The sequence below is a fragment of the Parasteatoda tepidariorum genome, chromosome 2, assembly GCF_982258835.1.
Source record: "Parasteatoda tepidariorum strain Cologne lab strain chromosome 2, Ptep-v5.0, whole genome shotgun sequence".
Taxonomy (NCBI): domain Eukaryota; kingdom Metazoa; phylum Arthropoda; class Arachnida; order Araneae; family Theridiidae; genus Parasteatoda; species Parasteatoda tepidariorum.
This window is the reverse complement of record NC_141756.1, coordinates 20,952,497-20,966,597: the sequence shown is the minus strand read 5'-3', so window position 1 is coordinate 20,966,597 and position 14,101 is coordinate 20,952,497. Positions and strand designations below refer to the sequence as shown.

Here is a 14,101-nt window from a genome sequence, read left to right as displayed (position 1 = left end):
TGAAATAATCTGTCAAAAATAATCTGAAAATTCGATGAAAAATGACATTCGAATTAAAAGATTTATCAATTTTATTCGCGGAGTTTCTAAAGAAAAAGAAACCTTAGAACCCGGTTTTGTCCAACTTTCCCAAATAAAATACAATTTTTAGAATACATATATTTAAAAAGACTATCATCATGTATTAGTTTTTAGGATTATTATTTCTTCAGAGCTGTTTTTGTGTAATGTTGAAAATCTAAATTTTCTCTTCTTTCCTTTTCAGAATTTGCAACAGTTGGAAGAGGAGAAAATGAAATTAGACTGTTTTTGTGAAAGAAGCTTAAAACAGGTTAAATAATTGTTTTCAATTGAGCAGTTTTTATTTTTAAAAAATATATTGTGAACTTAAAATATTTTATCTGTAAACTATTTTTAATAGGTTTATAATTATGTAATATAGCGCTTTGATGTTTAAAGTAATCCAGAATTCCAATTGTGATATCTCTTATTATTCTTACTAAAGTTTTCATGTGTTTGGCGTCCTATTTATAGTAATTTATATATCAAATATACTCGCATACTCGTGTTTCAATACGAAGAAAAACGTCACAAAAATTAAATTGCTCAAATATTTACCAAAATGGGGATAATGTTTCAGATAAGTAAATCAGCAAAGCAGTTCCAAAATTTTATCCCCTTAACTTCACTTTTTGTCTATTTCGCCACATGACAAACTTTATTATTTCATACTAAAATTTAGCATTCCTTTAAATAGTTCCGCAAATTTGGTAAATTACGTAAAAGGAAATACTTAAGTAAATGCTTAAAAAGTATTCGTAAGGAAATACGTAAACGGAAAACGTTAAATAGGGGAGCCTAAAGTTTTGACCATTTACTTAAGCTGTTTGGAATATATTCCCCCTTTTGGCTAACCCCTTTCTATATTTTGGGAGTTAAATGCTCTAATCTGCCTGCAAAAGTTCATATTTACATAACCTCTTACTACCAAATTTCCGTAATTTTGGGAAATATTTCATCTAGTCGGAACAAAGACAATGTTATAATGCTTTTTATTTTATAACCGTTGTTGAACAGCCGACCCAATTTTTGAGTTCACTACTACTAATGTTCAATTCCGTAGCGATGTAATTTTAAACCTAATCCAGATGATTGGGGAACTCCTGGATCAAGTATTGGGAGAAATATGCATTCGTGGAGGAAATATGCATACTTTTTTAAGGAACTAACCCGCATTTCCGTTGCATGAAGAGGAAAAGCACTAAAACCTCCCAGGGTTAGCCTGACTGAAAGGGGACTATAATCATGATCAGTCTAACACTGTGATCGGTGTGAGCCGAATACGGAATTCGTATTGACAAGTCATTGCTGGGATTCGAAATCAAGTCATCTCACTGGGAGGCGAGTTATCCATCCCATGAGCCACCGCGATGTTTTGATATTTTAATAAATAAGGATTTAATTATTTTGTCCACTTGTAAAGAAGTTTGTTATTCATTTTAATGAATTAGAATTTAAAGAATATTCCTCTCTACACATAAATTACTTAAACATATATATAAAAAGTCAGTTAAAGATTTGTTTTATGCTGTCAAGTTTCAGTAAAAGTTTCAAAAAATTCAAATTGTTTTCAAAATTTCTGCTTTGGTTCTCTACCACTGTAAAAAAATATTGTGCATAAATCTCAAATGTTGGAGAATTCTGAGGAAGTGCTTTTTTCTATCTTATTCCGTAACTTAAGAAATGTGTTACTCTAAATAACTTTATGGCTTGCTTTTATTTGAACTTTAGATTGCATCTTAATACGCAAAACTCTGATAATTAAAAAAAAATTATTTAATATTCCATTTTCTGATTTTGCGTTAAATAAACTATTTTATAATAACTATTTTTTAAGTCTTTATCCAAATAGGCATCATAATTCTTTTTAACCAGTATAATGTAACAGACAAAAGAAGAAAAAAAATATTCTAATTCTTTAATCTCTTTGTTTTTTCGAATGTTTTTTTATAGGCTATAACACAAGAGAGGCGGCGGTACGGCTTTGTTCTGGAGCGACAGTGTTCTCTAACAAAGCATGATTTGCATTATCATTCTCAGGTAATTATGTTTTGATTTGTGGGGCTGACAGCCTTATTCCGATGATTAAGTGCTCGCGATTAATCATCGATTTGTCGAACAAAGCGCTTGTTCAAACATTGGACGTCGGCATTTACAATAATATTGATTAATTAAATTAATTCGAATTGAATGTTATTCATTGTTCGTTTTTATTTTCGCCGCTAATGTCCCTTGTAAGGAATCTTAATTGATTTTTGTTGCTCAAGGAATTACATTCCCATTAAGGGGAACAACCTAAATAAAGGATTATTTTTTTAATGAATTTTACCACGATTTTGATAAGCTTAATACATTTTTTACATATTTGAATCTTCATTTTATCATGTTACAAATACAAAACTTTTAAAAAAAATTAGCGCTTATATAATACAATGTTTGTAACTTTTTTTCAGAATTACCAATAACTTGCTGTACTCATAAGTACTCAAATTCGATTCCGTTTTGAATTTTTTAAACTACATGAATGTAGTTATCCTTCAAGTAGTATTATTTGTAATTAATTTTGTAAATTTATTTGGATTTATTTATTTGTTTTTGTACCGAAATTGATTTGTAAAAAAATAATTTTTATTGTTTTAGGTCAACCCTAATTTAAACCTTCCTATATTAATATACTTTGGAAACTTATATTTCTGTATTTTAAAATATATTTGATGTACTCCCACGATCTGGCATGCTCTCTTTTTTAAGAAAATTTAAAATCTGAGTTATTAAATACGATTCAATTAGAAATGGGCCACAAATTAGAAAATAAATAGTACTAATTTGTGAAGTGATTTTATAAGTTAGACCTATGCGAATGTTTTTCTTTTAAGAAGTTTTTTAACAAATTTTGTTGGTTTTCTTTGACGATCTATATACTTTAATATGCTTTTCATTCCTTAAAAAAAAGTTTTTTTTCTTCCTTTACGTAAATAAATGTTTACTAAAATTAATGTGATTTTATACTAAATAAACAATAAATAAATTACATGCCTTATTAAAGAATTGTTTTTCCTCATTTTTCTTCTTGTACTTAAGGCTAACATAGGTTAGTATTTTTAAGAGTTCTAGGGATTTTTTCCTAACAAATTTTTAAAAAAAATTCATCCTTTTACCAATTGAATACCAAGTATAAGATAATATTTAAAACGATCTTTTAAAGTTACAGCAAAAATTCTGAAACTCGCTCACTGAAAACAGAAAATGCACCTATTTTCTAATTGGAAACCGTCTGTCAAATAAAGTATTTTGTTTAAAAACATTTTTATTTGAAGTTTAGTCTTTAAATCTGAATTCAAATTCTTTCTCTTGACGCAGGATTACTCGACTTCTGAAAACCTTTGTAATTATTTTAAGTATAGCATGTTGATTGAAATTATAGTAGCACTTGAATACTTTTTTTAAATATTTGATATTTTTTTAATCAATATATTTTTTTTAAGAATCTAATTTTTTTTTAATCATTTGTTTTTAATTTTTCAGTTATTTGGAGCTAGTATAGTTTTAAATTAGAACATATTTAACTGCCTATAAAAAGTAGTTCCAAATCATCAATAAATAACTTTTATTGTTGCACACAAGATGTCATATAATATGTTTAACTTCAAATTATAACTCTGAAGAAAATTTAATTACAAAAGTTCTTCACATGGTTTTACAAAATTGTCTGAACTTAAATAATGCATAAATTTGTTTAATTCCTGTAAAAAATCTAGAATTCTAAGTTAAAAATTAAAAAATTTTAGGAAGTGCAAATAAAGTTTGAATTGATGTTTTCTCGCTAAAATCAGAACTACATAGATCCTTAAATTAATTGTAATAGGATATATTTTGTATATTTTGAAAGGCCTTAGCAAAGCACTAGCTGTAATTAGAAATTATAAATATAATTGAAAACTAAAAAAAGCTAAGACATTTTTAAAGCTCTAAAACTTTCAATGTTTCATGATCTACTTTAGTCTATTTTAGGGACCTTTGAAAATGATTGATCAATAAATGAATTTGAAAATAAACAAGACGAAAGAATGGACTGTCGGAATTATTCCCGTGAGAGCCGTTGCCAATAATAAAATGATAAAATTGCATGTTTCATTTTATTATCTGTGGCAATAACAGGGCAGTGATTTCTGTGTTTTCATAGACTCTCTATGACGACCATACATTTCATGAGATATTTCGTTTTATGTGTTTCATAATTATATCTTTGCAGAAATATGATAATAAATTGGAGAACAATCGGTGTTCTTATTTTCGTACCATATCTAGGCCACCCCCAAGAGATTACGAAATTTATGAAGGTCAAAATTGTTTTTGAATTTTATACTTACTAGTCTTTATTTATGTTTCTAAGTATATTATTGCTAAATCTTCTTGCTGCTGTCCAAGGTCATCATTGTAAGTGTTTTAAAACGAAATCAGAATATTTTTAGACATTATATATAATTTTATTTATTAATGTTTATCTTTTTTTCACTTAATAATGTCTAATTTTTATTCATAAAATTAACCACTTCCTATAGTTCAGATTTTTAAGTTTTGCTTATAAGTTTTAACTGTACTAAGATCAATTACTTAACGTTTGTAACTCGCTACGAAATTTTGAGAGAACTTTCCAAACTAACATACAAATTTTATGTACTATCTAAATAAATTTAGGCAGAACGATTTAGTTCATCAAAAATTGATCGAAAAATGTCTTTAACTAATTGAAATAAAAATATTCTATGCATTTATTTCATTTAGTCATACGTATGGCATAGTGAATTTCTTTATTTTTTTATTGATGCTTATATTGTAAATCATAAGTTCTTTGATGTAATTAATTTGTAAGAAATACATCCATGTGCTTTACTTATAATATAATTTTGCCGATTATAATTTATATTTGATCATCATACATGTTTTTTTCGAAATATTAACCACTTTCCCAGTGGTATTACTTAGATCTGCTTCAAACGCTAACTAAAATGATGTGTTTCTTTCGTTTCACTGTAAAGCTGTTTCACTGCCGAAGGAGTAATCTGGCGTAAAATAAAAACTAATGAACATTTTCCCAGTCGCTGTTATTTAAGCCTATTAATAATAGGCTTAAATAATAGCCTATCGCACTATCATTTAAGCCGGCTTGAAACTTTAATATAAATGTTTCCTTCCATTTCACTGTAAGACTGTTTCACTGCCGAAAGAGAAATGTGACGGAAAAGAAAACCTAGCAACCACTTTTATTTAAGCCTGCTTGAAACGTCCACAAAAATTTTTCTTTCCATTTCACTGTAAAACTGTTTCACTGCCGTAAGAGTAATGTGACGGGAAAGAAAACCTAGCAACCACTTTCCCAACACTTTTATTTAAGCCTGCTTGAAACGTCCACAAAAATGTTTCTTTCCATTTCACTGTAAAACTGTTTCACTGCCGTAAGAGTAATGTGACGCAAAAGGAAACCTAGCAACCACTTTCCCAGTACTATTATTTAAGCCTGCTTGAAACGTTAGCAAAAATTTCTTTTTTTCCGCTTCACTGTGAAACCTTTTCACTGTTGATGGAATAATGTGACGAGAAAAACAACTAACTACACTTTTCCAACGCAAAAAAAAAACTGTTTGCAAATTCGATTGCGATTTTTATTTTCACTGCATTATTAAACGATATTTATCACTACCAAAATTACTGCAAAACCTCATTTATCACTAACTAATAGTACGTAATGTTAATTTTACTCCTCCACAAAGACCTTTACTTGTTTTAACAACAACAAAGTATGTGTATTAGATGTTACTGCGTGTTAAATCTGGGAGGATATTTATAATAACTCTGAACTCTTTTCCTTATGTATAAATTTCTGATAGAGCAAGCTTTTTTTTTATGTCTTTCAAACCTTTTTTCCATCGAGTTTCAAAGAGGAGTGTTGTAAGTTGAGAGGTTGGGTAGATGTATACTTTTTTCTCTCACTATTTTAGGCAATCTGCGGACAATCGTTAAACATAATTTGTTTTCCTAATCCAAACGGGAATGAATGTTTTTTTTTCTATGGAATATTTAAATAATGATAATTGTCTTTGTAAAATAAGAACACTTGTACATGATTTATGTTTTAAAAGGGCCAAACCATGTTGCAACACCATTTAGAAGAATGGGAAGAAATTGCCAAAAGTAGAGAATCTTTACCAGAACCTATTGACAAATTATTTCCACCAACAAACACCTATAAGGTACGTAAAAATGTTATTTCTTTAAAGCACATTTGTGAGGACCAAAAAAAAAATGAAAATCTACTTATTTTTACATTACGCACAAAAAATAAATAAATAAATAATGAATGTAATAGGGATCTGTCAAAAATATTTACATATCCTATTTTACGTTGCGGATTCTGGTGCAAAATAATGTTTCTTTCTTCTGAAACTTTTCTTTCTACGGATTTAGATTTAAAGAAGTCTTAATAAATGTGAGCAATCACAATCTGAAAAATATGATCTGAATAATCTACAAATATGATATAGAAAAATTAAGTTAGGAAAGCAAGCGTCCGAAAGTTTTGGTCACTTTATTATTAATTTTGCTTTCTGTTTATTTCCTTATGTTTCTAAAACTGCTTTAGGGAATAAAAAAAATTCTTCGCGCTTTTTCAACACTTTACTTATCCGAACACAATTCAATGTACGTTCAAAGTTACAATAATAAATGAATTTTAAGTTCTTATTATTATTATAACAGGTTATTTTTTACATTAGGAAATTATTACATTAATTTCGTATGACAGGTAGAGAAAGAGGAGGAGAAATAAATTAAAATGAACTAACTTTTATTTTAATCTCAATTTCGAATGTACAAAGTATGATTAGAATAAATGCAATGTCATCTGTCAAGAAAAATACTAAAAAAATTACATAGCGATATGCTAGCTGTAGAGATGGGCTAGCAGAGAAATAGGCATAGAGATAGGCTATCGATACACATAGCGATAGGCTAATATTAGACGTTTCGCAACTATTGTAATGTAAAATTCATTCATTAAAAATTTTCGAATTACCGCGATGTAATTTTAAAAAATTTTTCTATTTTTTTATTTACACACTTACGTGCGGAACTATCTGTCAAAGGAACTTTGAACTAAAACCAGAAACTCTTGGAGGAAAATTTATATCCTATAACATAAATTTCTAGTAAGACTTTTTTTTCGTCGTAATCATTTTGATTTTAATCATATTGATTTTTGAAAATCGTCAATATATTTTAAAATGACAATAATTATTTTTGATTCGTATATGCTTTTGAGTAAAGTAATTCTTTTTATTTTTCAGAGTTGTAGCGAGTATGCCTGTGCCAATCTCCTTGACACGTCTATGTTGAGTACTTCCGTCTACGATCCTTCTCCCAATATCACCAACAACAACACTCTTCGTAAAGTTCGCAGCATAGACACCAGTTGCATGGATCTGAGGGATCCTCACCTGGACACCTTTCCCCGACCCCTAGTCAGAGCCAAATCGGATTTCAATATCGCTTCTTCCAATGCTAGTCTCATATCAAACGATTATGGTGAGTTTCGAACCTTGTCTTGCACATTCTGATGCCACTGAATATAGAATACCAGTTTTCTAGGAATGGAAAAACTTTGCTATCTGTTCTTTGCCCCCAGATAAATATTTGACTTTCGATAAATATTTGAACATTTTGAGCCCCTGGATCGCAACGAGTTGTTGCGAGAATCCTTTACTTTTTTTATAACATCTATCAATTTTTTTCTTTCAAACCGTTCAAAAAATTCCCAGAAAACTGTCTCATTTGTCTAGATTAACAGTACTAACTGTTATTCGAGGTCCACGAAAAAAAATTTTACGTTCGTGAACGAATCATTCACGAATGAGAATTTTTTGCTTTGGTACCCTCTGTCAAATATCCGCCTTTCCGCTGATGTGAAGATACTCTATATATTATTTCTTTTATGGAGATTATTAGTTAAACTTAAATTTTTAATTATCATCATTTGACTCTTTTTATCATCTTTAATTGTTATCTTTAATAAAATTTTATTGGAAATATACATTATGTTCATAAGAAATTTCACCACCTTGAGTAACTTTTTGTACCCGTCTACCTTTTCTAAGCAGATTTTGACTAAATTATTATTCTGTTTTGTATATAATTTAAAATTATGAATATTTCTCTTTTAATATATTAGTCTCTTTTAATATATAGCTTCTACGTCAAATTGAACCGAAGTTATGATTTAAAAAATGATTTAAGAAATCATGATGATTTAAAAAATTATTTACTTTGGTTATTACATTGACAATTATGCCGTTTTCTGTCCTTTTTCTCAAAATGTTTCGGTTATATTCTTTCATTTTAAATGCAATATCTCAATATTTTAGTTCAAGTTACTTGAAACTTTGCATGAATGTTTTCTATACGCCTTGGCGAACAAAGAACACGGTATTCCTTAACCACGGTAACCTTAGGTATTCTTTGGCCAAGCTATACGCATATTTAGTGAATAAACAACGGACTAGTTGATTAATTTATTATTTTATATTTCACAGCTAAAATAAAAATAAATAATGGTCTTTTTTCGCCAAATAAGTTTCGATATTTGTTGTATAAACCTAAATATTAATAATATGTCTAAACCGTAGTCTATTCCCTAAATAGAGTTTTTATGAGTTTGATAAAGCAAGAATAATGAAAAATACTACCAGGGGTCTGTCCAGACATTTTGTGAAAGGTCCGTTTTTGTAAAATTGTGAAAAAATTACTCGTAATTTGTGAATATAAAATAAACGTTAAGTAACATTCTTTCAACCAGGGTCCGCTTTTATGAATTTGTGCAAATAGGGTCCGTTATTGCAAAAAAACTTTTTCAAGGAGTTTTTAAATTGTAAAGACATACAAGATTATGCTTAACACTGTAAAATTATAATAAATAAAAAAAATTAAATTTTCAAAAATAAACAGCAATTGCTGCAACTAAATGAGAGGGGCAACATACAAATATTTCGTATTTAGCCTTTACTGCTGAACGCAGAATATTTATTTCGGACGAATAAAGGAAGAAGCGTCTGCCGAAGACAAAATTTAGTTTACATCTGTCTTTCTCTCCCCCCCCCCCCGGGAAGGTTTTATTCGATTAGCAAAACAATAATGAAGATAAACAAATTTGTGAAGGGTCCGATTAAAAGATAAATTTTTTTGTGAAGGGTCCGTTTTTAAGTTAAAATATTTTGTGAAGGGTCCGTTGTTATGAAAAGATATTTTGTGAAGGGTCCGTTTTTATGAAAAGATATTTTGTGAAGGGTCCGCTAACGGACCCAAATTTCTTCTAAACAGACCCCAGACTACATTTCAACAAAGCTATGTTATTTTGAACAGAAGCCTATATTTGGTCCTTATTTTTCATCTCAGTTTTCCCCCATATTTCTTTGTATTTAAACCTTTGTATGAGTGTATAGTACGTACATAAATCCGAGTAAAAATTTCTAAATTAAAAATCCAAAAATTTTCGAAAATATAAATTTGAGATTATACCCGTTATATGAATTTTATGATTCTATAATCCATTAATACAAGTTTTGATTATAATCAATTCAATGAATGTAATCAATCTAATCAGTGTATTTCTCAATTTAATATTTCACAGGAGTCACCCTCCGTCCCAAGAGTCTTATAGACACAGACTCTAAGAGTGGTCATTCCCGAGTGAGGGCGCTGTATTCGTATCTGTCGAGTGGTGAGCATCAGCTGAGCTTCCATGAGGGTGATACAATAGTTCTGATTGGTGACAGAAACAAAGGATGGCAGTATGGAGAAAATCAAAGAAATCACAGGTACCCATGAAACACAAACCACCATGTCAGAAAACCACTAGTCTTTTTATTTTATAGAGTTGTAAATGCAAACAATTAAAAATTGATGTTTTGAGAATTTTTAGTAATTCTGCCTACATTTTAAAAGCCTCATCACAAAAGAGCTGAAACGAAGGGGAATCTCGTATGAATTTATAGATTGATAATATAATGCTAGATATATGATATATAGCGCGTTCACCAAGAGTTGGCACTTGGCTCCGCCTTCATCACGTGGTATGGGACGATACTATTTCGCTATTTTTGGGAGAAGGTTGTGAGCAATCCTGAACAAGGTTGCTATTTGGCGATCAAATGGCGAAAATATTTATTCCTCAAACTTCTTTATGTGCATTTTTTTAACACTAAATATTGTATAAATTTGATGATATTTCTCTCTTTTGAGAAAATAGTCTGTCCTTTTTGAGACATTTTGCGGGATAAACAGCAGTTTTTAAATTTAAAATATATTTAGTTAAATAGAGAAACGAAAGGTATAATAGCAGGTGATAAGGCGAAGTAAGTGACTGAAATAGAAGTCACTGTTTGCGTTTGGCGCGCATTAAGTGTTGTCTCAATTTCAAGCGCGGAGATGTTTCTCTTCTTACTCGCACGCTGAAATGAACTCTGCGCCCGAGGAGGGGGAGACAAGTGCCAACTGCTGGTGAACGAATTATAATGAATATGGCATTTTACGAAAAGTCCGCTATTAGGACAAATTTCGAAACTTTGATTCAAAAATTGTATGTTTATGACGATGTTATATAAAAAAAAAAAATTCTAAGGGAAATACATTTTTTTTCTGTTTAAGTAAGAAATATTATACGAAAGAAATTAGAAAAAAATAGAAGTCGTTTTTATTTATCGTATCAATGCAGAAAAACAACAAAAAATCTTTTCTTTCTTACAATTTTAATCCCTTGATTTTATAATTTGCGATGTATATATGACCATTAGCTATTTCTTAGCTGGTCTTCTACGAAATTATTTTTAGAAATCATGAATCACAAGAAAGCGTATCATTATTGATCAATTTACTGTTAAAATCAACATTGGCTGCTATCAGTGATGTTAAAAAGTATTGCACTTAATTTCGTTTTCTTCTTGCGAAAACTTGTTGCGATTTGGAAACTTGTCATTAAAGTAATTCCATCGTAGACTCTTCTGCCTTTCATTAAGTGCAGAACTACACATTGAATTTAATTGAATGTAGAGTTCAGTAGCACGAGATTCAGAGGAATACAGAGATTCGTAATTTAGTTCGCAATCTGCATGCAAAAGCAGTTCACTCTAAAATGTTTTTTTAAATCGAAATACTTGTTCAAAATAGGAGATAGATATGTCTATCACATATTTTACTCTTTTTGTTGCTGTTTTGAAACTAAGTATACGTATTTGCTTATAACGACAAGCTCGCTATTACGACAATTTGATCTAGTATTATGAATTCTTGTTATAACATACTTCAACTGTATTTATAAAGTTTAACTTTTTATTCTATATCATTTGCATAACTACAATTAAATTTTTTCACACTGAAAAAAATCTCTGCAAATTCTTAAATGAAATGCCCTATTTCTCATATAGCAATAGATCAACTTAATAAATGTTTAATTCCTGTTATAGGCGAGGCTGGTTCCCTATTGCCTACACTGCTGTTTTAAATGACGGTCCAAATGTACATCCAATGGACATCAGGTAGTTATTATAAATATTAATTATTATAAATTAATAATAATAATTAATATTTCATTAATTATTAATTATTATTTTAGGTTAAGCTCACATATTCCTAACAAATCATATTTTGATTTTCATTAACCAGACTTGAGTATTTTTTTTTAAAAAATGATATAAAAAGTAATACGTTAGTATAATTATTTTGACGAAATTATTAAATTATTTTGACCCACAGTTTTGGTGAAAAGATCTCCACAAGCCCTGCGATTCTAGGTGCACCAAGAACTTATTGAGAAAACGGGAATCACAAAAATAAGAAAGTTGCTTATTTTGCCATTGCTTATTTTGAATTTTACTTCACTTGCATGATTAGTACCTGTCATTAAAATATTTTCAGAAGCTTTACGAAAATAAACGGTCCGAGGTTCTAGCTGTGAGAAATTTTTGATCCTTTTACGATTTTTTAAGAAGTTCTTTTGTTTAAAATAAAACAAAAAGCCACTTTTTAAATATTTTAAAACTCACAAAAAATTCAATTCTAATCTACCTTAGCTACGTTGAACAGACCTGTCTGCTATTTAAAACGTACGAATCGCCATATTTAAAAAATAAATATATCAAATTTCTTCTTTTTTCAAAAAATTTAATTTGGCATGATTTTTCCGTACATTCAAATCGTTGTTTTTTATAGCTTTTCGCCAAAGGAAATTAAAAAAAGCAACAGTTTAATTGCCTTATAGTTGAGGCAAAGCTACACTTTTAAACTATGCATGAAATCTTACCATAAAGAATTATCTGAGCTTTAGAATGGACATATAATCAAAATATTTTAAAAATTATTAAATTAAATTACGAAATCGTTCCATTGGTGAGATTTTTTCCCCGAGATGAAAATTATTAAATTCAATGAATGATTCTGAATTGTCGCCGATTTTGAGCCTAGATAATGAAATTTCAGAATTCTTTGAATATTAAAAAATTCGATCGCAAACCCTTTCTATTTTCACAAAATTGTGACTTTTCTTCGTTTTGACATTTTGCGCCATAAGCGTGTAACAACATGACCTACACTTAATCTAAGAGTTATGACTGTTACAAACTGTGACTTTTTTTGTTGTTGACAATTTGCGCTTTAACAGCATACAGGGTGCAAGCTAAATACGACCCAAACTTAATCTAATATTTATGTCTGTTACCAAACTCACCAAATATATAAATATAGAATATTTTTTGCAAAAAGTTTTATTTTTCATTTGAGGCATTTAGTGAACTGTCTTTAAAAGTTCTTTAAAAATGATAATTCTTCACTTTTGCTTTTTAACCTTTTTCTTACAGATTTTCATGTTCTTAAAATGCCTTAGTTTTGCTTTCAAACAGAAGAATAATTATCTGCAACAATAATAAAAAAGTTTAAAATTTCCAAGTTATAAGTTATAATTTTTTTTTTCATTTGAGTATGAACATATTTCATAGTGCCGCCACAAAAAAATTGCATGTGGTCATTTGAATTTTGACAAATATGTATTGTTTCTTGAAAAAGAAAAATGCTGGAATGTACAATGATTTTAAATATTTAACAGTGCAGAAGTTTCTTTTTCATAAAAATAAGATATTTTGTGCTTGAGTTTATTTTAATTACGCATCAATTAAATATTTAGAAAAATATACTAAGAAATTAATCTGAATAAACAGAATTCTTGCAATGATGTACATATTTTATATTGACTGTCTATTTGCCAAACATGACTAAGTATTAAGCTTTTAAACATAAAATAATTTTCTAATTTGCTTTTTTAGTTATAGTTATTCTCTATAGGGTCTATATTGCAACCTTTCTGGTACATTTGGTGAATCTTTGCTTGCTTTGCTTGACTCGGGTATTCTGCTTTATTTTGCTTCTATGTTTGGGTTTCCCTCAATAATCAAAATATTTATGTCTATAGCCGTTTATTTTTTAAAATATAGTATAACAGAAAAAAAAATTTCACAGGTAAAAAGTTCAAGAAATATTCAAACTTTTTTTCAAAATGTAAAAGAAAAATTCATAAAGTGAAACAGAAATATCTAAAAAAAAGAAATCTTCATCTTTTTAAAATTATTTTTTATGTGAGTTGGAAATTTTCTAAGCCAGTGGTTCCCAAAAGTTATACCACAGGATCATACAGGACAGCAAAATAAATACAGGGATTACGTTGTTTTTAACCATATATATATATATATATATATATATATCCAATCAAGTCTCCATAATTTATTCATCTGAAATTACTTATGTAAGATGCGAATTAAAAATTTTTTTTAAAAATAACATAATTTAATTTTTTTTCAATTACAATGAAATGAATTAATTGTGAAATGTGTGTGCATTTATAAAAAAGTCCCTTAAATATTTTTCATCTAATTTTTCTATTCAAAATAAAATAATAAAATTTAGAAATACAAATTTACATTCGTTTTATAAATATTCTCAACATTTG

At 28.8% G+C, this 14,101-nt stretch overlaps 1 protein-coding gene across 1 annotated transcript in view; it reads left to right on the top strand.

Annotated features, from left to right (window-relative positions):
- LOC107437211 (BAR/IMD domain-containing adapter protein 2) overlaps positions 1 to 14,101 on the top strand; it is a 133,064-nt gene that overhangs the window by 108,129 nt on the left and 10,834 nt on the right. Inside the window, exons 7-12 of the mRNA XM_043043135.3 lie at positions 266 to 331; positions 2,014 to 2,100; positions 6,201 to 6,311; positions 7,404 to 7,641; positions 9,740 to 9,926; positions 11,571 to 11,642. Of these exons, the coding sequence (XP_042899069.1) occupies positions 266 to 331; positions 2,014 to 2,100; positions 6,201 to 6,311; positions 7,404 to 7,641; positions 9,740 to 9,926; positions 11,571 to 11,642 (761 nt within the window). The remainder of the gene's footprint in view (positions 1 to 265; positions 332 to 2,013; positions 2,101 to 6,200; positions 6,312 to 7,403; positions 7,642 to 9,739; positions 9,927 to 11,570; positions 11,643 to 14,101) is intronic.